Raw genomic sequence first — 27904 nt, 5'->3', positions numbered from 1 at the left:
GATAGTAAATGAATATGAAAATTATACAAATCATGCATATTACTTTTATGTCAACATTTTGTACAACTTTTATAATCTTAGTGTAGCCTTACGGAATGGAGAAGGCAAGGATGCTGATATACTTTGGGAAATTAATTTGGCACAAACTACTTGGCTTTTGTGTCCTAGCCACACTCTCTTCTGACCTCACCTCTCCTGAGAAGCAGCCTCTCTGTTTCCCCAGTCAGGCCTAAAGCTTTTCTCTGATGCTGAGGCAAGTTTATCATCAGATTGAGAATGGGGAGGACTGAAAGCTTAGTAACAGCTGGGAGTTAGCAGGTTGGATCCAGAACTTGCTGTGAGCAACTTCTTCAGAATTAACCAAAAGGCTTTCCTTCCTTTCCTGTCTTCCAGTGTTCTGGGGGGAGGGGAGTGGGGAACTTGGATTTTCCTTCCAAATTACTTACATACAAAGCCAAATTATATACATACAGAGCCTCTAATGTTTGAAAGCTTTGATCCTTTGGGATGAAGACAGAAGAGTAAATTTTATGGAAAATTAGAAGACATTAAAGGATGCCCATCCAAGAGTTGGTCGTGGCAGCAGTAGACACAGTGGGTTCAACAACTCATGCGTTCAGGAGATAAGCAGGGACAAATGAATGGGGAGAGGGTTGTACTGCTTGGGCATGCTCCAATAGAGCTTATGACCTACAGGCAGCAGTCTGAACTGGAGCTGGAAGCTCCATAGGCCCTCTTCTCTATCCCAAGGACTTTAATTACCATCTATATATGAATGACTCCTAAATCTCTATCTCTAGCCCAGACACTCTTGGACTTACAAATTCAGTTGACTTTTAGCACCACCACTTGGTAGTCTCAAAAGCACTCCACACCTTTAATGAGCTCATCTTCCCTGCCTCCCTGAAATTGGCTCCTTCTCTAGCATTCTCTTGAGTAAATGGCAACATTAACCACTGACCTGCTTAAGCAGAAATGGGAGCATTATCCTATAATATATTCTCCTTCTCCCTTAACCCTCAAATCCAACCAGTTACCAAGTCCTATCAATTGTTTCCTAAATATCTTTCACATCTGTTCTCATCACTACCACATATAGCAAGCTACCATCTTTTCACTGCAAAGTTCTCCCTGATGAAATGTACTTCCTAAAACCCAGAACTGATCATCTCATTTTCCTGTTTAAAACCTCTCAGTGATTTCTCATTGCACTTGAGCTAAAGTCTATACTCTTCAACATGATTTATAAGTTCTCACTACCTTCCCAGCCTCATCTCTCAGCATTATCCCCTCCCAAAACAGTTCTACAGCAGACTGAACCTTGTCTGTGCTCTCTCTTCCCTCTGGACTTTTGCACCTGCTCTTCCCTATTTCTGGAACACTCTTCTGGCCTCCCCTTCACTTCTTGTTAATTCTTCCCTATCCTTCAGGTATTACTTTAAACGCCACTCCCTCTCAGAAGCCTTTCCTGACCACCACAGTAGGTTAGATACTCCTGCAATATGCTTCCTTTGCACCCTTAACTCCTCCTATCATCACCCTTATTACAATTAATTTCATTGCTTACTTGCCTGGCTTCATAACTAGACAGTAAAATCTCTGATTAGTGCCAAACCTGATCAACATTGTATCCATAGCACCTGGCACAGTGTTTGACACCCAGTAAATTATCAATATTTGTTGAATGAATGAATGAATAGAAAACCATTTCTCTCAATCCATTCAAGATGCACACATTTTTTTGTGCAGTTGTGAAGGCACATGCACACCACACTCACACCTCCCAAAATACAGCTTGCCTGACAGGACTTAAGAAATAGTTACAAAGCTCTGTGTGTTGCTTAGTCACACAGTGGGAGAGCAGCTGCCGATGAGACTCTTTAAGCCTTAATTTCCTCATCTATAAGATGGAAGTAATAAAATCTGCCTTATATAATTAAATAAACATTAGCTATTATATCTAGATCCCAATTCCCAAATAGGAATGGAGCCTATGGTCTCCTGCTCAGAAAAATCAGGCCCATGACTGAATATGCCCACCAGGTGGCAGTGTTACCCTGGGATGGTCCTGTTCTGTTTTCACTGCAGAGCTAGACCAGCAGTCATGGGAAAGCAGGACTGCTTCCACAGAGCTGTGGGTGAAACCAAAAAAGAAACTCAGAGACAGGAATATTTGTCAAGAAGGCCTCGTGTTTCTTAGCCCCATCCTCCTCTTGTCCTCATCCCAGGCTCCTCCCAGGCACTGTTTATGCTTATGAATAAGCATTTTCTGGCTTGCCATTCACTGTGGGTTTTCCCCTTTCTCTATTAAGTTCTTTAATCTTATTAGAGCTGCCAGCTTCCACTTCCAGTGGGGTCTGTTAAGAAGAGAGGCAAATTTGCTTTCTCAGACTGCAGAGGGCATTTAATTATTCTGGGAAGCCCCACACTAACTGCCCATTTCTGGCATATGGAGAGTGGCAGAAGCCAGAGTTATTCTTGACTATAGATTTCACTCATCCTTTTCCACCTTGATTTCAATGAATGAGTTCAAGTCAGGACAGAATGTTTTGTGGGATTGATCAAAAGATGGAGACACAGGTCCATTCTCATCACCTCCATCATCTTCCTCTTCTTGGAAGTTAGGATTGTAAAGTTCTGGAGGAAGTAGCTGGACCTCTGCAGAAGGTAATCTGTCTGAGGGAGGCCCGTACACACGATTAGCTTTGGTGCCATGCTTAGAGTTAGCATCCAGGTGGTAGCAGAGCTCTGTGAGGCGCTGGGCCCTGAAACGGGGAGGGCGGGCCACCCAGACACCTGGCTCATTAAGACTGTCCTCTTCATCTGACATCAGCTCTTCTGTCACATCCTTCCATAGGCGTTGGTCCTCAGGTCCAAAATGCCTCATGATACTGGATCGGTTGGCAAAAAGCTATGGTAGAAGTGCAGGACAGAGATTAGGCAGAGAAACAGACTGTGGATTAGATTTGGGGAAAGGTTTGGGTGAAGAAGAAGACTGTAAAATCTGTGCTGGAGATTTTACAGTCCCCAAGTCAAATCTTAGAACTAGCCCATCCTCCTCTGTTTGCCTACATCCATGGCTCTCAGCTCAATTATCAGTGCTTTGTCCTCTGGTTCTTCCCAGTGTGGCTTATTACAGTTTAGAGTTTTAGCATCCTGAAAGGAAGACCTAGAAACCTCTTACCCGGTATCTGCGACTTCGAAGTTTCTTCTCTTCTTTTTCCTTCAGGCCTTTAAAGGGATTTAGGGAATTGCGGTACTCACGCCTCTTAGTAAGGAAGTAAGCCACACAGGCTCCTGGGAAGGGGAGGGGGGAACAAAATGCAGAGTCTTCTAGAACAGTGGTTCTCAGCCTTTTTTTTTCCTGCACTGACACTAAATGGGAGATTGAGAATCACTATTTGGAAGATGAGCTTTCCTGGTATACCAATGAAGACCTATTCACTAGTCTCTGGTTTAGCTCTCTTTTCCCTCCTCCATTTCCAACATTAACTCCTCCCATATCTCCTGTTGGAAAAAGACAACTCCAATTGCTTCTATGTTCCCCACATTATACCTACCCCAGTTACTCTGCTGATAGCAGATTATGAGTACTTTTTCAGCAGAAGCTTTAGGGTTCATCATGTTTCAGAGCTATCTACAAACAAATAAAAGACTCTGTATAAACCTAATGCTTGATGGTATTCTAGCCCTTTCTTTCTCTCATTCCCATTTCAGACTGAGGAGGGGAAGAAAAAGGCAGTTAGAGCTAATCCTGTGAGTAGGTGAAAAGAACAGCCAAAACATATTTTTAAAGTCCATTATTTTCAAAACCACCTAAATCATCTATTATGCCTCATCTCCTCTGACCAAGAACATGGGGGTTGGAGGAGCAGAAAGGGTAAGATGGGAGTTAACTTGGTTTTTCTTACCTTTCAGCTCCTTATCAGTATAATTGTGGGGACTGGTCACCAGCTCCTGCTTGAGCTTTTCTAGAAGGAACTTCACTACTGCAATATTCCAAGAGGACTTGATGCTGCCACAAAAAGAAAAGAGTAAGTAAGGCAGCCAGCTTTGTAAAAACCAGATGGAGATACTCACCACTAATCAACTTACTGGCAAAGTCCTCTATGGCCCAGGGATGCAAGGGACAATGGTGAGATCAAAGCCCTAGCCTCACTATTGGATCATCCCCCTATACTCCCCTTTCCTTAGCAAAGTATTTTGTGACTCTTTTCCACTTAAAGATTCATACCTTTCAGACCCATTGAATCTCTTGTCATTGGTGATGTGGTTATGCACATTGTGGACCAATTTCTAGGAAACAAACAAACAAACAAAATCAAGCCAGGGAGGATATCAGGTTCTAGGTTTTATCCTATGGCGTTCTCTGCCTGAATCTTCATATAGTCTGAGTATCATTTCTGTAGATGCCCTTTCCAGAGTGTCTATCTAAATTAATATTTCTAATGGGGCCTTTTTTTTCCTTTCCATTAATTTGTGTCAAGACTCCAGGATCACCTTGTCTTATTTCTGCTCCCAGGGAATATGATCACTAGAGCAGAGATTCTCAAACATTTCCACAGATATACCCCATTTATCTATATTTCTTTTAATATAAAAATGTCTTCTAAAACCTTCTAGTAAAATTGATGATCCAGAAAAATATCCCAGATTTATCCATGGCTTTAGAAATTCCTTCACATACTACCACAAATCCTAAGGGTACACACACCATGGTCTGAAAAACACAAACCTAAAATTATAGAAATGTGAATTGGAAAGGACCCTGAAGACTATATCACACAGCCTCCCGTTCACATCCTCAAACAGGCTGTATTTCACACCTCTAGTTAAGGGTTCTCACTACTTTTTGAGGCAACTTATTCTATCCTTCCATGTCTTTGGTTGTTAAAAAGTTTTGTCTTAGATGCTCTAAAATCTAACACCTGTTTTGCCCAAAATAGCTCCTGAAATATTTGAAGACAGCCTTCATGTACTCCCCCAGTCTTTTCTTATCCAGTCTAAACAACCCTGAGTCCTTTAGCCATTCCTTTTAACATAGTTTCCAGACAGACTCCTCATCAAAATCTGAAGCTTTCTGGTTTGCTAGTGTTCCTCTTACGGAGTGGCACCTGGAACTCAATCTAACTTGTCATTTGGCCAAGGGAGCATTACTTCCCTGAACACAACACTGTACTTCTAGGAACAAAATCCAAGATGGTGTTACCTTTCTGAGCAACTCCACCCCTTCTCACATTGCCACAGGGTTCATTCATAGTGAGTTGTAGTCAACTCAAAGCAGTCAACTCAAAGATAGTTTTTTAAACTTTAGTGCCGAATTTTACATTACTTCCTATTAAACTTAGGTTTTTTTTAATAGACTTACATTTTTTTTAAAGATACAAAGATCATACAAAATGTTACCTTAAAAAATATAAGAGGATCCCATATACCCCAACTCCCCACCCCCCCCACCCCCACCCCCACTCCTCCCACATCACCAAGTTCTTTCATCAGTGTGGCATATTCATTGCATTTTATGAATACATTTTGGAGCACTGCTACACAGCATGGATTATAGTTTACATTGTAGTTTACACTCTTTCCCAGTCCATTCAGTGGGTTATGGCAGGATATATGATGTCCTGCATCTGTCCCTGCAATATCATTCAGGACAATTCTAAGTCCTGAGAAACTATTTATTTATTTCTTTTAGGAGGTGCCAGGGACTGAACCCGGGACCTTGTACATGGGAAGCAAGCACTCAAACCACTGAGCTACGCCTGCTCCCCTAAACTTAGTTTTGCTCCTTCTGATTATATATTCATTTCAGCTTCCTCAGTCAATGGAAGTTACCCAGTTCCATCTTGATGAGCTCACATCCTGATCTAAGGGCTTTAGCTCCATATTTAGAAATCTCGAATTTACCCATCTAGCTCTATGGCTGCCTGATCATGTCAACTTAGGAAAGTACTGTCAACTCTTTATGACTAGGGTCTCTATTTAAAAAAGGACTATTACTGGGAGCAAATGTAGCTCAAGTGGTTGAATGCCTGCTTCCCATGTATGAGGTCCCAGGTTCAACCCCTGAACCTCCTAAAGAAAAAAAAAAGAAGAAAAAAGGACCATTTTTATACTGGCTTCATATTTGATATAGTTATTTTACCACTTAGAAGTCCAAACTTAAGGAATCACAGGGGATGGGTGAATGCTTCAGAAAAATATTTGGAAGAGTTGAGTTGCATAGCTGCATAGCTTCCAACTCAAGTGGCTTGGAAGAGATCACCTGATAAAAATCAAACCAGGCATGCAGTAGAAAGGGAAAATACTAGACAATAATAACTGTTAAGACTGTAAAGGCTGCTGGCTAACCTTCCTCCTGAGTGAGCTAAAACTACAGACATTTCCCCAATGGGTGGCTGGCATCAGCAGCATTCCAAGGAATTAAAGAGTTCTGGTTTGGTCCTTTTGGTTCACAGGGCCTTAGCAACAATCCACAGCACCCCCAGCAGATTGGAGAGATGCCTCTTTGATTCCTTCCTAGAGCTAAAGATTAGAATAATGAAGAGCTGCATCTCTCTCTCCCTCTCCAAACCCAGTCTAGCTGCTAAGCCCACAAGAACATTCTAAATTTTCTGTCATGGGCAGCAAAATTCCCTGACTGGTCCTCTAGACCCTTTTCAAGTACTATTATAGAGAGCATGGTGAGTTAGCATACTGGGGATCCCCAGTAGATCCCCAGTTCCACCCAACTCTCCAAAGGGCAGGACTGGAAGCCAGGCCTAAACACTATACCTCTATGTCTGGAAGCAGTGGGTAGGAGTAGAATGGAAGTGACTCACAAAATCCTGATTTACTGAAATTATAATGCTCACACATTTACTCATGATTTAAGCACTATGAAATTTTGGGAAATCCCTTGAAATGCATTTCTAGATATATGCCTCCATTTCTATTACTGGCAGCAAGAGTGACTATCTTGGGTGAGAAATCCATGTCAGAGAAACCAAACCCATTTCCTGATCTTGATAAGTAAGGAAATGTCCCTGAACATAACCAAAATATGAAATTAAGTTTAGAAATAAGTTGAGAGAAGTGGATTTGGCTCAATGGATAAAGCATCTGCCAACCACATAGGAGGTCCAGTATTCAAACCCAGGGCCTCCTGACCCATGCAGTGAGCTGGCCCATGCACAGTGCTGATGCGCACAAGGAATGTCGTGCCACGCAGGGGTGTCCCCTACATAGGGGAGCCCCATGTACAAGGAGTGTGCCCCTCAAGGAGAGCCGCCCCACGCAAAAAAAATGCACCGCCTGCCCAGCAGTGGCACCACACACACGGAGAGCTGACACAGCAAGACAACTCAACAAAAAGAGACACAGATCCCCAGTGCTGCTGACAAGAATGCAAGCGAACACATAAGAACACACAGCAAATGGATAAAGAAAGCAGACGTGGGGCGGGGGGAGAAATAAATAAATACTAAATCTTAAAAAAAAAAAAAAGAAAGAAGTTGATACTGATTATGAATGGTGTCTTCCAGGGATGCAAGAATAGTTCAATGTAAAACTGGGAACTTAGAGGAAAATAAGAATTCAGGGCCTGGGCCTAATGCCATATGCTTCAACTTGAGGGAAATAAACGTGGAAAAGATTTCAGGAAACAAAAACAAATCAAGTGAAAGTGAGTATAAAAATGGAATCACTGAGAAAAAGGAAAAGGGTCCAAATCTATTAAGACTATAAAGAATGTTTAGAGAAAGAAATTAATATTAATAAAGGATGTATAAATGATAATTATCTGTTTTCAATTTTGCTAAGACTAACAAGAAGAAATGGTCTATATAGTGATGGGATTTAGGTTGGATATGAGAGATTACCTCCATTCCTAACCAGGACTTTCACATTATTTCACAGCAGCCATTATCCACAGAATGGAAACACATTATCATCAGTATGAATAGTAGACGACTGAAGAACATCCCCATGGTTACTAGAAAGATGCTGTCTGGATATAGAGTTGATCCCAAGAACTTGGTCACCCTAGAAGAGGGTTTCTCAGCTTGGGCATGATTGACATTTTGGGCTGGATAAGTTTTTGTTATGGGGAGCTGTACCACACACGGCAGGACATTTAGCAGCATCCCTAGCCTCTACCCACTAGATGTCAGTAGCACCCCCATACACTTAACAACTGTGACAATTAAAGTCTCCAGATGTTTCCAAATGTCTTCTGAGGGCAAAATCTCTCCAGGTTGGGAACCACTGCCCTAGAAGCTGGAGTGCTGACTCCAAAATTCTCTAGGTTTGGATTCAACTGGAGAGGTACCAGCTCAGCAGGATGTTCATAGTGCTTCAAGTCACTTCAAGAAGGTTTGGGGCAGATCTGACTCAGACCAGTCCCTTCCCTGCCAAAAGCTCTTGAGATGACTAGAATCTCCAAACCTTTGTAACTGAGTTGAGTGCCTTGTGGTCCTCTGCATCTTTGGGGTTTGGAACTTTAGGGCACCTTGGCTTTTATGCCCAAGGGGTCACCTGCCATGTACCCTGCACACTGGTTAAATGTGCAGGCAGTTTCTCATGCTACCCTTCGGTGGCCAATCTGCAGTCCCTTAAAGGTCTTCCTACCAGGAATATTTAGATCACTGGGAGAGATGAAATAATTTCTTAATCTTTAAAAGTAAGATATCAACACTTTGTGTGATCTATGTATCTTTTAAAAATAAATAAAAAATATATTTTAAAAAGTAAGATATCAATCTTTCTGGAAAAGCCTTTAAAAAGCCTGACTAGTAGCAGGAGGACTACCTATCCCTAGGTCTGTGGAACAAATCTGTCTCCTTGCCCCTCCTACTCTAGCAGGATTCAGGATACCATTCATTCAATATGGAAGGCTTAAAATCAACCCATCCTTCAATCTTCACTTATCTCTCCCAACTGAAAAATGTAAAGAAATGGAGCTCACTCACAGAGAGTACCAGATCCCGCTTGCGCCTGGAATTCTTCTGCCCACTCCCTCTGGTCCTGCATGGGGAAGAAGTAAACCCTAGCGAGTGTCTCAGCTCCCCAGTGGCTCCAGGGCCTGGCTCTTCCAAGGCACTGTCCAGCACAGCAGCAGCACTGAGCACATCCTCAGGGCGGGGTGGCAGCAGTTTGGTTCCATTTTCTGGCCCTGTGTCTGAAGTTGTGCGCTGGATAGCCAGTGGTGCAGCTGGTGAGAGCTGTTTGGCATAAGCAGGGACCAGCACCCGCTGGACTGCACCCTCAGAGGCCACATAATCATCCACCAACTAAAAACATAAAAAAGAATAGCCTATTAGCCAGCCAGGCTTAGGGAAGCAGGTCAACCGTCATTCTTTGGCCAAGATGGTGAGCAGAATGGAAACAAGGGGGGTATCTAGTACAGTCTTTAATGGTCAGTGGCTTGTTTCTCTAGGACTCCTGTGGGAATGTTGGGCAAATATTCCTTTTGTGTAGAGTCTCTCATGTTTGATCATTACGTTAGGACTGATTACAAAGATGAGGCATGTTTCTGATGCTCTATTTGTGAGTAGTCATTTATGGTTTGCTCTTGGGTATAAGGAATGTAGATAAGTAAATGTTTTGTCTAAAAGAGATTGGGGAAGGAGGTGATAACAAGATAGAAAACCCAGCATGAGGAAGAGAAAAATAAAGAGGATAAATATAAGAAAAATGAGTGAAGGAGGGAGACATAGTCAGAAATCTCTAGGGAGGCTGCTGCTGAGTGCTCCACTTGCCCACCCTCCATTCCCTTTGTGGGATGAGTCCCGTGCCTTTGCCTTGATCCTGCCCTGGCAGCATCTGCCTGTCCGTGCCCTGGCATCTGCTTGACTGCCTGTGCTCTCACTCAAGGACATCCAGGGCAGGGAAAGGAAGGAGGGAAGAAGGAAGAGATGGGAAGAAGAAAGGAGGGGGATTTCTGCAGCCAAGAAAACACAACAGTGAAAGTGGGGAAACACACACACACACACACAGAAGGAGGGGAGGAGGCTGAGATTTATAGACCTGTGAGCTGCTTTCTGCACTGTGAAATCTAATTCCATCCTGTTGGTTTGGAAGCCTTCCCTGCCAGAAACCACAGCTCAGGGTGTTGCAGGGCCTAGTACCCTCCTGCCTTCCACCTTCCCAGTTTCTCCTTCCTCAGTTCCTACCCATTGAAAGTCTTGACCAGCCACACACTGGAGAGAGCAGCAGTGGTCACTACCCATAGGGCTATGCCTTGGGGGGAGCAATGAACAGTTGCAGGGTGACATTGAAGGGAAATAGAGAGAATTCATATATTCATTTCTCAGATCCAGCAGATGGGCTGGGGGTTACATCCCTCCCATCTATCCAGTGTGTTCAGCTCCTTTTACTCTTCACTGGGTGTCTAAGCTTTGTCCTGGGGGGGGAGGAGGGAAAGAGAGACGGTAGATTGAGAATAAAGTGGAGGAGAGTTGCTAGATCTCCCGCTGTCTCCCAAGTGGCAACACATCTGTTATTTTCCTGTCTCTATGATCTCTACAGTTGCTCCATCTCCATTCCATGCTTTCATGTGACATTCTGCAGTTTTCACTCTACCCAGCCAGGATTTTCCTGCTCATATGGCCCTGAGCAGTAAAGAAACGGAAATAGAACAATATACAATGTATGCCTATGTCTTTTCCTCCTTACAAAATGTGCTCACTTGCTTCCTTCTTTCTGTTCCTCTTTCTCCCTAGATGCTATTTCTCTTGCTATTAACTCCCAATTTTCCATTTCTTTTCCTCATCTTATTTCCTTTATCTAGTTCCCTCCTGCCTTACCTCATTCTTTCCCACATAAATTCTCCTCTTTTCACATCAATTCACCATTCTTCTGTGCTCCTTTTTTCACATTCTGTCCTTCCTCAACCCTTCATTTCTACCTTCCTCTTTCCCTCCCCGCACCTGTTTTCTGTTATCTTTGTCTTCTCCCTCTCACTTTTTCCTTCTTTCTCTCTACCTCTCTCTCTGCCTCTGACTCCCTCTCCTCTACATTCCCATTTCTTTCTGTACTGATCTCCTCTTGACAAGCAGAGGGCCCTGATAAAATATGAATGAGCCGTCTGTGCACGGCAGGCATTCCTGCCAGGAGAGGCAAGCCCATTGAGCAGCTGAGACAGCTGTGGAGGAAAAGGTGCCATGCGGAGCTACTGAGAGGGAGGGAAGGCACCCCCTTCTCCACACACACCCAAAAATGTGCTCCTGCCAAAGAGGCTTTGGGTTCAGGAAGAAAGCAGGAGTGCTGGCTCTCCCTGAAGGCAAAGGAAACTGTTCTATCAGAAATACAACCAAAAGAAAGGCTTAAGGCAGGAAAGAGAACAGGAGTAAAGAGAGAGAAAGGCTAAGAAGAGCATTATGGAGCAACGGCACTCACGTTCTTTCTCTGCCATACTCACCGGATTGATCAGTGGGGCCCCCTCGCTGGCAGCCAGGGCACATCCTGGGAGTCGCATGTCTCTCTGAGTGCCTGAGAAGCCCAAAGGCCCAGGCCCCACTGCCGAGGCTGCTCCCAGCTGCCGCAGCTCCTCAATCACCACCTGCACGCCACTGCCCACGCTGTCACACTCCTCTTCCATGGCAGACAGAGCCTTGATCGTTTCCCCAGGACTCTCCTTGAGAGGCCCAGGCTCCTCAGGTGCGGGACTATGTGCCATGCCTTCTCCATCTTCATCAGGGGTGGGTATCTTCCCTTGCCTTAGCTCACCTACTTCCTCCTGGAGACGTTTTAACAATTCATTGTTGGCCCTGGCAAGACCCAGAGCAGCCTCAGCCAGTCCCACAGCCTTATCTACACGTTGGTAGATAATATGTAGGAGCTGCTCCGAACTCTGAACCACCAGGCCATGCCCTGTCACTGTAATCGGGGTGCTGGGAGGAGCATTTCCACCCTGAGAGCCCGAGCTGCCCCCACTAGTCTCACTCTTACAGGCACAGCAGCAGCATTTGCCCTCACTGCCACTGGGTGGGGAGAAGAGAATGGTGGCGCTGAAGGACATAGCTGAAGCAATGACAACGGGCTCACACTGCTGGACCTTTCTGAAGAGTGTCCTGAATGAAACTGGACTTTCGCAAGTTTAATAGGAACACTGGCCTCTTTGGACTCACTTTCCTTCCTCACTGAGGGTGATCAGAGGAGCCAGGGCGCCAAGCAGTAGGTTCTGTGAGGGAGGAGTAAGCAAGCAGGGAAGAACGCACAGTCCATGGCTGCCTCTCCTGGCCTGCAAAGGAAATATGCTTTCTTCTGTTTTCAGATTCTGTGTTCCTTCATCAAAACACACTGAGCATCACATTCACCCTGTATTGAAAGGATGATGCCTACAAAGGCCTTCCTTGAGAACGCAGTTTCAGAAGGTAGAGGGCATTTTCCTGCACCCAAGCATAAACCCCACCACCACTCCAGTCTAACCAGCAGAGAGGGAACTCGAAAGAACACACCTGGAAAAAATTAGATTAAGGAAGAAAATGTAGATCTGTCTTTTCCTCACTATAATTACTATAATAACAGTGTTGCAATTTATTGCTTTGCCGTCATTCCTTAAGGAGTTCAGAACATTTCACACAGTTTATCTCATCTATGCAATAATCCTGGAAAGCACATATTACCCCAGGTCCAGGGAAGAGACCTATAGAGGAAAACAGCAGAATCTGGTTATTGCTACTTTCAGTTTAGTGGGGTTTTGTTTGTCTGCTTTTTTCTGAACTGCTACTACATTTTGTTGACATGGTCAATCTTGATTCTACCCTCTATAATTTTCATACAGATGCAGTCAGAGTAAGACTCCTAAATAAGGACTATACCAATTAATGTAGCCCTCAATGTGTGTCACCAGTGTCTCACTATTATATCTTTCCTTGAGGATGGGAGCTGGGAAATGAAAGCTGGATCAGGGAATTAAGGTGGTGTAACCTGGAGCTGCACGGTCCCCCTTTCTCTTAATAAGTTCTATACCTGGGTCTCCAGCGCCTGCAAAGGACACTAGCCGCACTGGATTCTGGAGCAGTAGCCCAGAGAAATGACTTCTGGGGCTCCTCATCTCCACTTCTCCTGGTCCTTCTGGGAGTATCCAAAGATCAGCAGGAATATCTACATATCTAAGGTTGCCCCTTTGCCCACATGGCCAGCCCCCATGAAAGGAAAAACCAGAATATCAGTGATAAACCAAACTGTTGCTTTTTTGAATTATTGTAGTTAAGCAATTAAACCATGGTAGGGAAAAAAAAATGGAGCTGGGGAAGGGGTTGGTTTGTACCACTGAGAACATTCCAAGGAACTTAATAAATATTGTCATTTTCTAAATGATACTTGTTTATAGGGGGGAAAACTTTCCTTCTGCCACAAAGCTCCATAAATGACAAAATGTTAAGTATGTTTACAATTTCCTTGAGAGATTCATTTCTATTTTACCCTGTAAGTTATTTTGTAACTTCACAATTAAAAGGAATGGAGGAGGTTAGGAGAGTTTTTTATACACACACAAACACACACACACACATATATTTTTTGGATCTGCAATCTCATTCCAGAATCAGGTAATATCAGTGCTTCTGAGGTACTAAAATGTAAATTTGACAATTCACTTTAATTATATTTGGTTATTAAAAAATTGTCTTTAATTTGTTCTTTCCACCCTTTGTATTGAAGAAATGACTTTTCTGTGCCAGATACTCACTTCTTGTAAGAACTTAATTCAAATCCATTTACAGCTTCCTTGTCATTAGAGTCACTGGAAGGCATAGCTAAACCTAAAACTAAAGGTTAAAGCCAAATTGAAACTAAACGTTAAAGGAAAGCACAGAGTGGTTCTATGTCAATTTATGGATGAATCATTTATATATCTTTTTCCTCCCTAAATAAGGGCCTACACTGCTCCTACAGGTTTGTTGGGTTGTTGTTGTTGTTTTTTTTTTAACTAATATCATAATAGGAGTTTAATGTCAGACATGGATGATGTGAGGAAAAAAATATGTTTTGGAGATAGGCGACTGTAGTATACAAATGCTTTTGCCAATTGGTCCACTATTTATAAAATCAGAAATTAAGATGCATAAAATCAGAAATTAAGTTAGGCAGGGAGTGGGTGTAGCTCAGTGGTGAAGCGCCTGCTTCAGGGTCCCAGGTTCAATCCCTGGTACCTCCTAAAAAAAAAAAAAAGATGCATCAGGTTGGGACATTGGGTGGGTTGTCTAACCCCTTTCTGGTACCAAATTGACAACTACTATACTTGGTTCTTTCCCCATATACCTACTTTTTCTTGTAAGTGACTGCTGACTATCTTCAGCAATATCCCTCCCCCTTCAATGGTTTTTCCTAGGTTATCTTTCAAAACAGCGTCAAACAGGAAATTAAAAAATAATAAAAAGAATTCTCTTCTGACTACACTACTTATGAGCCATATGAATTTAGGCAAATTATTTCACTTTTCTGAGCCCCAGTTTTCTCATCGATGCCTACCGTGAGTGTGTTTGTGAAGATATACATAATATTTGTAAAGCACTTGCAGAGTACTGACACATGGTCAGTGTTCCCACAAATTGCAGCTGGATGGTATTATGATGATTCTTTAAACCTTTTGTTTCCCTACACTGGGCACCCATCCTGATTCCCTAATCTAGAATAAAATGCAATGTTTTGAAATGTCATTTGGAATTTTTTTCCTCTAAATTTCATATAAAATTTCTAGGGGTTTTGTTTGTTTGTTTGTTTAGGAGGTACTGGGGATTGAACCCAGGGCCTCATACCTGGAAAACAGGCATTCAATCACTGAGCTGCATCTGCTCCCTGGTATCGAATTTCTAAGAAACAGTAAATTCAAACCTACAAAGATGCTTTTAGGTATGAAACCTTCTATGATGCAAATTAGAAAGGTAATTGAAAAAAAAGAAAAATATTTTTAAAAAGCAAAAAATTTAAAATTTAAAAAAAGGTAATTGAGAAAACAGTATTTGCAATTTACTTATCACCACAACTGATCTTAGACTAAGGATTACACTCAACTCTGCCAGTTTTTAATGCTAAATGTATTTTCCTATTGCGAGTTCTCCTGGTTCCTCAATTTCTTTGTTTTTCTAGTTTGTGTATTACCACACTATGTCCATTCTGGAATGTCATACTCAGGGCAACAGATACATGTTTTTTTAAATTAACCTGTCTATAAAAACCTGGTTCAGTGCAGTGTACACAATGGACATTCAAGTAACTCTTGTTTTGGTTTCTATGGACGCTGTGGGTGACTTAAATTTCCCTGCTTTCTGTCACATTCTCCCACCTAAACTCTAAGGCAGGGGAAGAAATTGGGTCAGCAGGTAATAAAGCAGTATTTCAGATTACAAGCTTTAATAACCAGATAACATAAACACTAGACAAGTGATTATAAACAAAACACTATTTTCATTATCCGCCGTTAGAGAAGTTGGGCAAATTTTAAAAAGTCTACCTAAAAATTCCCTCTATGTCAGACCACATTAAAGCATGATTAACCAAAATGGATTACCATCCACTGACTACTCAAATGAAGGGAAGGCAAAGTCCCTACACACACAGAGAATACAGTCTATTTGAGAATGGAATATAATATACAGAACAAAGCCAAATACATGGAAGTGTCTAAAAATATTGCATAAACTGAAAAATTCCTGATGAAGTCTTTCAAAATAATGGGAAGAGCAACAGAATGATATCATACAAGAAAGAGTTCTTATAGAAGATAAAACTCCAACCAAGCCTTGGGCAATGTATAGGATGAACTGGTAATGTGTAGGAAGATATTCTGGATGAGAGAAAAACATAAACATCACAGGAATTAACAGAGTACATATGAAAGATCAAGGCAAGGTGAGGAGAGGTGACAGAGCTCTGAAAACTAAGTTAAGGTAACTTTTTATATATATAATATAGGCGGCAGACTTTGCCCAGTGGTTAGGGCGTCCGTCTACCACATGGGAGGTCTGCGGTTCAAACCCTGGGCCTCCTTGACCCGTGTGGAGCTGGCCCATGCGCAGTGCTGATGCGCGCAAGGAGTGCCCTGCCACGCAGGGGTGTCCCCCGTGTACGGGAGCCCCACGCGCAAGGAGTGCACCCTGTAAGGAGAGCTGCCCAGCGCAAAAGAAAGTTCAGCCTGCTCAGGAATGGCGCCACACACACGCGGAGAACCAGCACAGCAAGATGATACAACAAAAAGAAACACAGATTCCCGTGCTGCTGACAACAACAGAAGTGGACAAAGAAGATGCAGCAAACAGACACAGAGAACAGGTGGCCAGGGTTGGGGGGGGAGGGGAGAGAAATAAATAAATAAATAAATAAATAAATAAATAAATAAATAAATAAATAAATGAAAGTAAATACATGTATATTTATTTTTAATAAAGTAACTTATAGCAGGAGTTAGAAAACAGTAAATAAATAATTTAGGCTTTGCAGACCCTATGGTTTCTGTCACAACAGCTCAATTCTGCCAGTGTAGAAAGCAGTCATGGAAAATATATAAACAAATGAGCATTGCTGTTTTGTATAAAGCTTTTATTTATGGACAGGAAATGTGAATTTCATATAATTTTCATATGTCACAAAATATTTCATTTAATATTTATATAAAAATGTGAAAATCATTCTTAGCCTGTGAGCCATACAAAAACAGGTGGCAGACTGGATTCAGCTTATAGGCTGTAGTTTGTTGACTCCTGTCTTACATACCAGTTAGAGATTGGAAGATTGCTAAAGTGACCCAAGAATGAATTGATGAGAATAAGATTCAACATCCTGGAGGAAAAACTGATGTTTCTCTGTCTAATAAATATGGGGAAACCATAAAACTCTTAGAAGAAAACTGAAGGGAAATTTACATGACCTTGGATATAGCAATGGTTGCTTAAAGGTAACACCAAAAGCACAGGCAACAAAAGAAAAAACTGTTAAATTGGACTTCAACAAAATGAAAAACTTCTGTGCTTGAAGGGACACTATCAAGAAAGTGAAACCACAACCCACAGAATGGGAGAAAATATTTGGAAACTATGTATCTGGTAAGGGTTGAATATCCAGAATATTTTTTAAAAACACTACAACTCAACAACAAAAAGAATATTTAGTTTAAAAAATGGGCAAAGAACTTGAATAGACATTTCTCCAAATAAGATATACAAATGGCCAATAAGCATATAAAGAGATGTTCAACAATATTAGTCATTAGGGAAATGCAATTCAAAACCACAATTAGATACTACTTTACATCCACTAGGATGGCTATGATTGAAAAATAAAAATAAAAAATTGTAAGTGTTGGCAAGGATGTGAAGAAATAGAACTCTTGTGCACTGATGGCAGGAATCTAAAAAGGTGCAACCACTGTGGAAAATAGTTTGCTTGTGTCTCAGAAAGTTTAGAACTACCATATGATCAGCAGTTCCACTCCTAGGTCTCCCCCCAAAAGAATCGAAGCAGGGACTCAAACAGATTCCAGTATGCCAATGTCCATAGCAGCATTTTCACAGTAGCCAAAAGACAGAAAGAACCCATACATTCACAAATGAATGGATGAATGTAATGTGGTATACAATGGAGTATTATATTCAGCCATAAAAAGGAATGAATTTCTGATACATGCCACAATATGAAGAAACCTTTAAAACATTATGCTAGGTGAAATAAACCAGACACTGAAAGACAAATATTGTATGATTCTCCTTACTTAAAATATCTAGAATAGGCAAGTTCATTGTGACAGAAAGTAGACTAGAAGTTACCAGGGGCTGGGGGAAGAGGGGATAGGGACTATTGCTTAATGGGTACAGAGTTTCAGTTTGGAGTGATGAAAATGTTCTGGAAATAGATAATGGTAATGGTTGCACAACATTGTGAATGTACTTAATGTCACTGAAAATGCCACTTAAAAATGGTTATAAGCCTGATGGTGAGAAGATGGTATCACTGACAGAATGGGAGAAGTGAGACAGTTAAGAGGCACCAGAGGGTTAGAGAAGACATACATTTATTTAACATGTTGAAGTTTCAATTGAGGGCAAGATCTTTAAGTGGAATGTCCATCCCAAAAGCAAATCACTAGACTGAAAAAACAAAATGAGGAAGGTCAGAACTAGAATCCAAATTTGGAATCTTTAGCAAGAGGAAACTGAGAGAGTGAATGTGCTCCAAAGGGTTAAGTATAAAGTGAAAAGGACAAAAGCAAAGGAAAATAACTCTAGCTAAATCCATAGCTTGAGGACCAAGGAAGAAGCTTCATTAAAAGTGAAACTTGATGGGAAGCAGACTTGGCTCAAAGGTTAGAACGTCCGCCTACCACGAGAGGTTCACAGTTCAAACCCAGGACTTCCTTGACCCGTGTGGAGCTGGCCCATGCACAGTGCTAATGTGTGCAAGGAGTGCCATGCCACGCAGGGGTGTCCCCTGCCACGTGGGGAGCCCCATGCCCAAGGAGTGCACCCCGTAAGGAGAGCCGCCCAGCACGAAAGAAAGTGCAGCCTGCTCAGGAGTGGCACCGCACACACGGAGAGCTGACGCAGCAAGATGACACACCAAAAAGAAACAGATTCCTGTGCCGCTGACAACAACAGAAGTGGACAAAGAAGACACAGCAAATAGACACAGAGAACAGACAACCAGGGTGGGGGGGGGGAAGGGGAGAGAAATAAATAAATAAATAAATCTTTAAAAAACAAAAGCACACACAGCAAATGAATGAATAGAGAACAGACAACTGGGGCGGTGGTGGGGGAGGGAAGAGAAATACATAATAATAATAAATCTTTTCTTAAAAAGTGAAACTTGATCACTTCTCAGCCTTTTTTTTTTTTTTAAGATTTATTTATTTATTTTTCTCCCCTTCTCCCGCCGGCCCCAGTTGTCTGTTCTCTGTGTCTATTTGCTGTGTGTTATTTGTCCTCTTCTGTTGTTGTCAGTGGCACAGGAATCTGTGTTTCTTGCGTGTGGGGCTCCCCAGTGTGGGGACACCTCTGCATGGCAGGGCACTCCTTGCGCACATCAGCACTGCCCATGGGCCAGCTCCACACACGGGTCAAGGAGGCCCGGGGTTTGAACCACAGACCTCCCATGTGGTAGACGGACGCCCTAACCACTGGGCCAAATCTGCTTCCCACTTCTCAGCCTTTTGACTAAGATCAAGTGTTAAAATGAAACTTAAGAAAGAATGATCAGGGAAGCCACTGAGCTCCCGCCTACCACATGGGAGGATGCTGGTTTGAAGCCCAGAGCCTCCTAAAGAAGACAGTGAGGGAAGCAGACACCCTTTTTACTTGGAGACGGATTTTTCTCAGTATCAACAATATAAATTGATAATGACAGGACTGCATTACTGGCTACTACAACCTCAGTTATTTTCTCCTAAATTCTTTCTATCCCTGGTATTGTAACTAACACTCCAGACCTAAAATAATTACCCTGCTTTTCCATTACTAGCTTAACTTTCTCCAGCCCATTTAACACCATCAATGTAACTAACATCACCTAAAACTTTACTTCTCAAAAGGTATAACTACTTAATGAAGTAATCCATGGACTGTTGGCATTTGTTACACTAGTAAATTACCCAGGCAGTATCTTTACCATTATTATGTAGCATAATAATTTCAACTTTTCCAATTTCAGATGGCTAGATAATTTATTTTAAAACTAAGACTTCACGGGGGGGGGGGGGTACAGGAGGACCTCATATTTTTTAATGTAACATTAAAAATAAATAAAGAAGGAAAAAAAAAACACTTCATATTTTTCTAGAAAGAAAAAATAGGAGTAAACTAAAACTGACCACCATAGAATAATACACACCTTTTGCAAAATGCTATTAACTTTTAGAATTTGGTGTTAAAAAAAAAATCTTCAGTCTTTTGAGTTGCCAACACAAAGTGACAGTAGATGTCAAATTTAGGTTTGCATAAAATGTATGTTTGGGGTCCACTTTAGTATCAGTCCTTTTTTTTTTTTATTCTTAGGATCTTTACTTATACTGCTGATATGACTATAAACACTTTCAGTGGTCTAATTTTAATTCATGTGAAGTGAGCCCAGAAAACTTACTGTTCAATAATTTTTTTCATAAATATTTAGATAAAAAGAAAACGCACCTGCTTTAGATAGACAGTTCAAGGGAAGACTGTCCATAATTTTAACTATCCCTTTCCTCCCAGTCACCTGTATTTTTGTTGAAACTAAATATATCATACTATTGGCAGCTCCCTAGCTTGTTTTCTCCCCATTCTGAGTTTGAATTTTCTGCATGACTGTGTTTACCTCCAAACTATCAAAAATAAGTTTCCTCCCTATTTAATAGATACATATGATATGGCATCACTCAGATGATATGTTTTTATAATGGGCTCTTAACTCCTAAAGGGTCATGCTAGCAATGGACTTCCTTAAATGTGAATACCATAAATTGCATTTTAAAGAACAAAAAAATGAAAATGGCCAGTTAAAGATTCTGCTGTGCTGATCAGTCCTGCTCCACCACTTCAGGTGCAAAATGGCTCACCTGTGAAAAAGTTCTCTCAAAACCCTTTTCTATCACACAAATGCAGGTAGGCAAATACCACAAAACACTATTTTCCTATATTTTAAAATGAAATGTCCAAAAATCTTCAAAAAATTTGAGACCTCATTTTTGGGGCTTAAAAAAGAGAACTGTGATCCTGGGGCGGGGGCGTGCGCAGAATGTGATCCTAACAGGATTCTGTGTAATCTGAAAATTCCAAGGACACACTGGAGCACAATCCTTTTTATTTACCCTTGCGAAATTGTGACAACTCGGAGATAACTAAAATTTCTCGTTTAAGGTTTACATATAAATGTGCTTGCATAAAGGACCCTTACCACATTTCTGGAGAAACTGATAAATTAAAAACTAGGTCCTAAAACTGTATCTTGTGCCCAGCGAACCCTCGATAAATGTTAGTTGACTACATATTAGCCAAAGATGACAAGGCGGGCACGAGAGAGAGCAGGACCGTTTCCGAAAAGGCAGTGTGTGTCGGCTTCCGGCAACCCCCAGGGCGATAGGGACCAGATAGGGGAAAGTGACGAGATCGGAAGCTGTCCTCGAGCCCGGAGGGGTCAGGGTGGCCAGTCACTGCAACCAACCATAAAGTGTGTCCTAGGGGTCCTGGGGAATGGGGAGGTATGTGGGGGGGGGGATTCCGAAAAGGGGGACCGGAGGGTGGAGGGGCCAGACGCGTGGGTCGGGAAACTGGCTAGGTCGCCGTGGTTAGGACTACGTGACCACGAAAGGTCTGAGGACCTGGGCTGAGAGCTGCGCTGGAAGCAGGAACTGGCGCGGCAAGGAGAGGCCCTACGGTGTGCCACAGCGTGTGCCCTGCGCCTTCACACCGCAGATTCCTGAAGCCCTAGGCGGGTGCGCGGGGAACCCTCCGAGATGGCGGCGGCGGCTCGTGTACCCGGCCAGCGCGCGCACGCGGGAGGCACCGCCCCATTTTCTCTCTGGCTCCTGGTGATTGGCGGTTGGAAGATGGGAGAGCAGAGGCTGGGACGCTATCGGCTGCTTTCGCCGTCACTCAAAGAACTAGGGAAGGGAGGGGCCCCTTCAGGGAGGGACACGACCGTGAGGCTTTTTCAAGGCCGCCAGACGCCATCTTTAGCTTGTTTTTTTTTTGTTTACTCCTTTTTATTCGCTACAACTCACAAAGCTGCGTGTACATGATTATAAGTACTGTCACCACAAATCGGTTTCATACATTTACTCGTGCAAGACTTTTAGTTCCTGCCTAACTTGGTTACGGATCTTTCAAATATCACTAGCAAAGTGGCAGTCCCCCTTAGTTAAGTAAGTTTTCATCTCTAGATACCCAGCAGATGCCCAAACAAAATCTACTAAGTTTTGTTTTGCTTTACTTTGTGTAAGAAGGCCAAGCCAACGATGTATCCGTGGGAGGAATCCCTCTCTTACCAAGGAAACTCAAAGTGAGGACATGGAATTTAAAATCAAATAGATTAGAAAAGTCAGGGGCATGGGCTTTGTGCCGCTCTGGGACGAGCTCTCCCTTTTCTGAAAGATGTTTTTTTTAAAAAAACAAAAAACAAAAAAACAGTATACATGACGACCTGCGGTGAGGCAGAAAAGAATTAGAAAGGGCAAAACTCCGTTAAAAATTCAGCACGCTGCGATCACAAAGGTCACTAGAATCTTGACAAAGAAATGCGGGGCTAGCCGTATAGAATGATCCACACTTGAGATAGTATTTACTAAGCACAGATCTGACTTGCATTGTTAGGCAATAAAAATAAACAGGTCAGAAACCCAAAGAGTTCACATAGGTCCAATTTCACTATACCGAATTTCAAGACCTGTGTATAATTTTATTGCCGTTGTTGTTCAGGTGTTTCAAATCCTGCTTTTAACTGAGTAGGACACTAGCTGAGGAATGGAAATGATTATTATCATTCAGAGATTCTGTTGTAATGAAATTTGGTAGATCCTTTTTTTTAAAATCTCCTGGTTGATATTACACACTTGTGACATTCAGGTTTCTTGTTCATCAGCCCATATCCTTCCTATACGTTCACTAAAATCTGTGAATACAGATCTGGATACAGGTGTTCTCCGTATGACTCTTAATGAGGAGACAGTAGTTCTGTAACAGAATGAAGTGAGAATATAGCTCTAATAACGGGAGGCTCCGCTTTTGAGCCTGTTGACCTCAAATTCATTCACCTTTCTCTAACTCTTAAAACAGGGAGAGAAGGTTTTTCAACCCAAAAAAGCAACATGATAGTCAAAATGTATTTCTTATCTCCCTTATTTTGCCTTTTCCTCCTCTTGCTCCTCCCCGCCCCATCAACTCCACCGTTGAGCAATTTTTGAGAATAGAACTTAAACGGATTGTTTTCCTGTTACTTTGCCAACTGTGGAGCTTTTCAAACAAATTCCAACCTATAAACGACCATTTTGTCAAGAAGCCAAGAGAGAACTTCCGTTCTGAACACATCAACCAAACCACACAGAAAGGCCAAAATATACACAGCTGTACGTTTACAAACATGAGACAATAAAAAGCAAAATCACTTAGGCAAAACAGTCACTAAAGGCTGTGAACCCCAGATTCAATAAATTGCCTATCCTCATTTGCCACATGGTCTATATACTCCCTGGCAATTATTTAATTATTCATTAATCTGATCCTCTAGAAGAGGAGCAGAAAAATATAGGACATGCATTTAGAACTAAAGTGCCTAAATATTGTTAAGCATAGGATTTCTTATAAGATCTACTTTTTTAAAACAGGAAATCCTGTTTTGATCACATTTGGGAACACACAAAAAATTTCACATCCTAGGGACTACTTTGCACATGTAAAACCAAAGGTAGTCACTTCTGAAAATAAAATCTGATATGGCACAAATACACACACTGTACATATACACAAAGAACAAAACCCCAAGATAAATCTTTACGAGATTATTTGCTTCAAGAAATACATACACAGACTCACAGAAATGGCCTCATGAGAATGCGTGTGCAAGAAACTGTAAGACTGTAAGGACTCTCCCCCCTCCACAGGGAAATGAATGTTTCGATTCTAATATCTTCAATATTTTAATCTATTGGCCTTGGAAAATTGCCATATTCAAGCCACTTGGTTTTGGTTCTGGGCGGAGTTGGGGAGGGGGGAATGTGTGAAACGCACGCAAACAGCTTTTGTGCGAGCGCCTCAAATCTCCATTCTTTCAATGTTGCCCCTGGCAGAAATTTACATTATCCCTTTAACCCGCTTTAAAAAAAAATTCATAATTCCCAAACAGCTAAATTTTTTAAATCCCTCAACCATAAAAATTTACCAGTTCTCAAAATGTGATAGCAAAAAGAAAAATTCTCTATAGATATGGCTGGAAACAGTTGTGCACAGCCATCCTGCCTCTCAATTTCTTGGTATATTTAAAACCTTGACCAGGAAAAAGAAAGAGGAAGAGAGAAAGAAAAAGAAATGGGGGAAAGAGCAAATCCCCCTTAACAACAATTTCCTCACCCCAGCACTGCCACAGATCTCTATTTTTAAAAATTTTGAAAACACACACCAGATTAAGGAGGGAAAAAAATGGAAAAAGGATACCCGAAGGTCGTGTGGCTCTTTGTATTCGTGTGTGTGCAAAAAGGAGGACTCGGGGAGCCGGAGCTGGCAAGCCCCGCCCCTCCCCGGCCACCCGCCCCGATTGGCCGCCGCGGGCCGTGGGGCGCCCCGCCTCTGAGCACACGGGCCGCGCCCGAGGCGTGGGCCCCCGGGGGCCCCGGAGGACGGCGGACCTCTGCTCCCAGACACCCGGAATCTGGCGGTCCCCACCGGCGCCTGCCCCTTAATTTCACCTCTCTCCCCTTCCTTTCGCTTTCTCATCCTCCTCTCACCCTTATCTGTTTTCTCAGCGAAACCAGGCCCCAGTCACCAGTTTAACAATCCAATAAGAGAGCTCCTCTTTTACACATTGCTAAACTTGGTTAACTAGTCAGGAAAATTCTAAATTGGTACTAACGTGAGGGAAGCTTCAGGGAATGTCTCTGAGTCATCGCTATTAGAGCTTAAAAGCCCCACCTTTAAAAGAACATTCATACAAATATCTGCCATCCTTCAGGCTAAAGAGTAGTCTTATGTTTTTGTGGTTTTCGCTCTACTGGAGACCCTAGTTTTTCTTTACTTGGCTAAAACCAAGTACTCAGCAACCTAAAATGGCTCCTGCCTGAAGACGGGTTGATGGCCCTGGATTTTAAGCCACCCATAATCGGTTTCGCCCACTTGTTTGCTCTTAGTTCCCACTACAACTCACCTTTTCATCCCCATATGATTTCTTTGCTCAAGTGATGGTGTCTGCCAGCAATGCCTTTCTCCTCTGCTCTAAGTAATTTTTTTTTTTTTTTACTTTTGATGTGGTAACATATGTATCACAGCATTTCCCATTTTAACCACTTTCCAAATATTCGATTCAGTGGTATTAATTACAGTCACAATGTTGTGCCGCTTTTCTTTACCAAAACTTTCCATAACTCACTCAGCATGTAAACGCTGTCCTCATTAAGCATTTTGACTAGCCAATTTTTATCCATTCTTCAACTACTGCAGTTGACAGATCACTTCCTTCTCTTTTCTCCTATCAGCATGAACTTCATGCTACTTAGATTAGCAGCACTTAGCTTCACTTTCATTATTTTACTTATTTTAATAATTTCTCTACTGTTAATAAATTCTTACTGTTAGCGGAATACTCTGGGTTCTGGGCTCTGGAGCTCTTGATTATGTCACATAAAAGAATTTAAGGACACACTATAGGGTAGGCAAGGGAGTATTAAGAAACAAGAAAACTAGAAATGATTGAGTATACAACCCAACACATGGATTGTGGACATGCTATAGGGTTAGACGCCCACATGAGGCCCAGGGTTAGGTCTTTTTAAAACCTTTTCTCCTGCCCCTTCCTATTGTTGGGGAGGGGACCCTGCTGTTTGCTGTTCTGATTGATTGCCTATTTCCACTTGATGTTCTCTTATCAATGGGAGGCCTATTTGGAGTTAGCTGGGGCTTCGCCTGGACCCAGAAAAGAGTTCCAAATGGGAACTGGTAGCCAGAGTCTCAGCGGGTTCTTTCTTCTTTAGTAGCAGCCTTCCCCTCAGGGGTTTCCTGGCAGGGTCTCACGGCGGCCCTGTTCTCTGCTGGGTCCTGGCTTATCTCTTCCCTTTTTCCTATACTAACCTGCCTCAATACCTTAACTGTTTTTCCATGGAGGAACTGTTTAATTTGATTCTTATTGCAGTAGCTGACATATAGACATTTAATAAGCATTGAGAAAAGAATCATTTATGATTGTATGACTTTTTTTAGACAAAACATAAATTTTGAAACTCAGATTCCACAACTAAAATTTACCTTACATAATAAGTAATAGTTTTTGAGCTCTGGTGCAGGAACTGTTTTGAACACTTTACCTATATTAATTAATTCAATCTCCAGAGTAATAGGTAGGTACTATTATTGTCCCCATTTTACAGATGAGATTAAAGCACAGAGAAGTATAATAATGTGACTAAGTTTATGGGGCTAATAAAAGGCAGACCTGGGATTTGAACCCAGAAAATTTGGCTCCATAGCCCAAGTTCTTAGTCACTGTGCCTCAGTGACACTACAGTATAATTTAAGAAAATACTGTATCATTTGACTATCACAACATTCCACAAGACAAATGGCCTGAATGCTTTCAAAATATCAGTGTAATAAAAGCCACACACAGAGGTGGGGGACTGTCTTAAATTAAAGGCCACTTAAGTGACATGACAACTAAATGCAAAGTATGATCCTTGATTAGATCTGGGTCAGAAGGAAAAAAATCCTATAATGGACATTACTGGAATAGGTGGGGGAAATTGAATATGGTTATTTCTGTGCTGGCCTTCAAGTCAGGCCTGGTTCACACACCTTATTGGTTCTCAAAGTCCAGGAAGTTCTTGATAGGATCTGGTCTCAGCAGAAAGGCCTGTTGCCACCAGTGTTGTTTTCACTCTAGCAGCACTCTAGCTTATGTGGCAACCCAGGCAACAACTTGGCCTTATCCTTGAAAATGAGGTGGCAGTGTTTGATTCTTAAAAGTTACGGACTTTCTGTGTTTCTTTTTACATGTTTTCCATTTAAGCTTTTTTTTTTTAATAACACAAGGCAACCATAAGATCACTAAGAAAGCACTAACTTCTGATAGGAATATTTTAGGACATCTTATATACTCAAATGTACAAACAATACTTTTTTAAATGCTAGGATTAAGGGAAAACAGAAATGTTACTAATTATTATAATCAAGTTAGTGAGAGCATACTTGGTGCCAGGCATTCTCTTTCATTTAATCAAGTTTATAAAATAAGTATTATTACACTCTCTTTTACTGATGAGAAAATGAGATTTGCAGAGAGAGTCACTGAGTTCACTAAATGGTGGAGTCAGAGCTTGAATCCAGGTCTGCTGACTCCAGAACCTGTGTTCATGACTATACATTATAATCTCTGTCTAACATGAAATCTGCTCTGCCTGGCTTGCTCTTTTGTTCTAGTCCATGAAAGAAAAGCTCTGTCTTCACTCTGATGATCAATACAATGTACAGAATACCCAGATGAAGTCTTCTGGGATGTACCCCCCTCCCCAACCCTTGCGGCTTTTTTTTTTTTTTTTTTGCTTACTGTCTGCTTTCTGTGTCCATTCACTGTGCATTCTGTTTCTGTATATATGTATGTATGTATGTATTTATCCGCCCCCACCTCGCGGCTTGTTTGCTGTCTGCTCTCTGTGTCCATTCACTGCACGTTCTTCTGCGTTTTTGATTGTCTCTCTTTTTTGCTGTGTCACCTTGCTGAGTCGGCTCTCCCTGGCACTTGTGGGCCAGCGGGACTCAGCAGCACTTGCAGGCCGGTGGCTCTCTGCAGCGTGCAGGCCTGGGGACACGAACTCAGGGCCTCCCATATGGTAGACGGGAACCCAGCTGATTGAGCCACAGCCGCTTCCCTGGGTTGTACTTTTAATTATGATTCCATTTCTGCAAAGGTCAGAGTTAAACTGGAAAAACCATTCCTTTTGTAAGTTAATTTTTTTTTCCTATTGTCACAGGGGAAACTGGTAGAAATTTTGAGTAAAGCACTTTTGTGCTATTAGGCAATGAGAATAGCAAGAAAAAGCATCTTTTTCACTTAAAAAATAAAATTTTCAACTGACACATTTGAGATTTCAAGTATTAAACTGCACAGATAATTTGTAAATGGAGGAAAAGCTGCTTGTTTGGTTTTAGATAAAGCAGATCTCTTTATTTTAAGCTGTTTCTGTTCAGTGAGATCCCAGAAGGCCTCCCCCTACGGTGAAATGGAACTTCCCTTGGAATGAGAAGGTGAAACTGTT

At 42.0% G+C, this 27904-nt stretch overlaps 1 protein-coding gene across 1 annotated transcript; it reads right to left on the bottom strand.

The window, feature by feature from the left end:
• Nucleotides 1-32: 32 nt before the first annotated feature.
• C3H14orf93 (chromosome 3 C14orf93 homolog) lies at nucleotides 33-24176 on the bottom strand. Its single transcript, XM_004474555.5, has 7 exons — nucleotides 24099-24176; nucleotides 11402-12440; nucleotides 8952-9272; nucleotides 4235-4296; nucleotides 3912-4015; nucleotides 3185-3297; nucleotides 33-2911 (listed from the first exon to the last, which is right to left on the bottom strand). Exons 2-7 carry the CDS (start codon nucleotides 11999-12001, stop codon nucleotides 2492-2494), a joined length of 1620 nt encoding a protein of 539 aa, XP_004474612.1. The 5' UTR covers nucleotides 12002-12440; nucleotides 24099-24176; the 3' UTR covers nucleotides 33-2491.
• Between the last annotated feature and the right edge of the window lie 3728 nt (nucleotides 24177-27904).

Source organism: Dasypus novemcinctus, chromosome 3 (assembly GCF_030445035.2).
Source record: "Dasypus novemcinctus isolate mDasNov1 chromosome 3, mDasNov1.1.hap2, whole genome shotgun sequence".
NCBI lineage: Eukaryota > Metazoa > Chordata > Mammalia > Cingulata > Dasypodidae > Dasypus > Dasypus novemcinctus.
This window is presented reverse-complemented; position numbering and strand designations above follow the sequence as displayed.

What these genes read in the sequence shown, in the direction of transcription:
- C3H14orf93 (XM_004474555.5), bottom strand. Translation starts at nt 12,001, where the DNA reads ATGTCCTTCAGCGCCACCATTCTCTTCTCCCCACCCAGTGGCAGTGAG. An exon ending in AGATTCAATGGGTCTGAAAG is followed by an intron (nt 4,016 to 4,234) that starts GTATGAATCTTT and finishes TTTTTGTGGCAG; the next exon opens with CATCAAGTCCTCTTGGAATA. An exon ending in TTCGAAGTCGCAGATACCGG is followed by an intron (nt 2,912 to 3,184) that starts GTAAGAGGTTTC and finishes CTTCTACCATAG; the next exon opens with CTTTTTGCCAACCGATCCAG.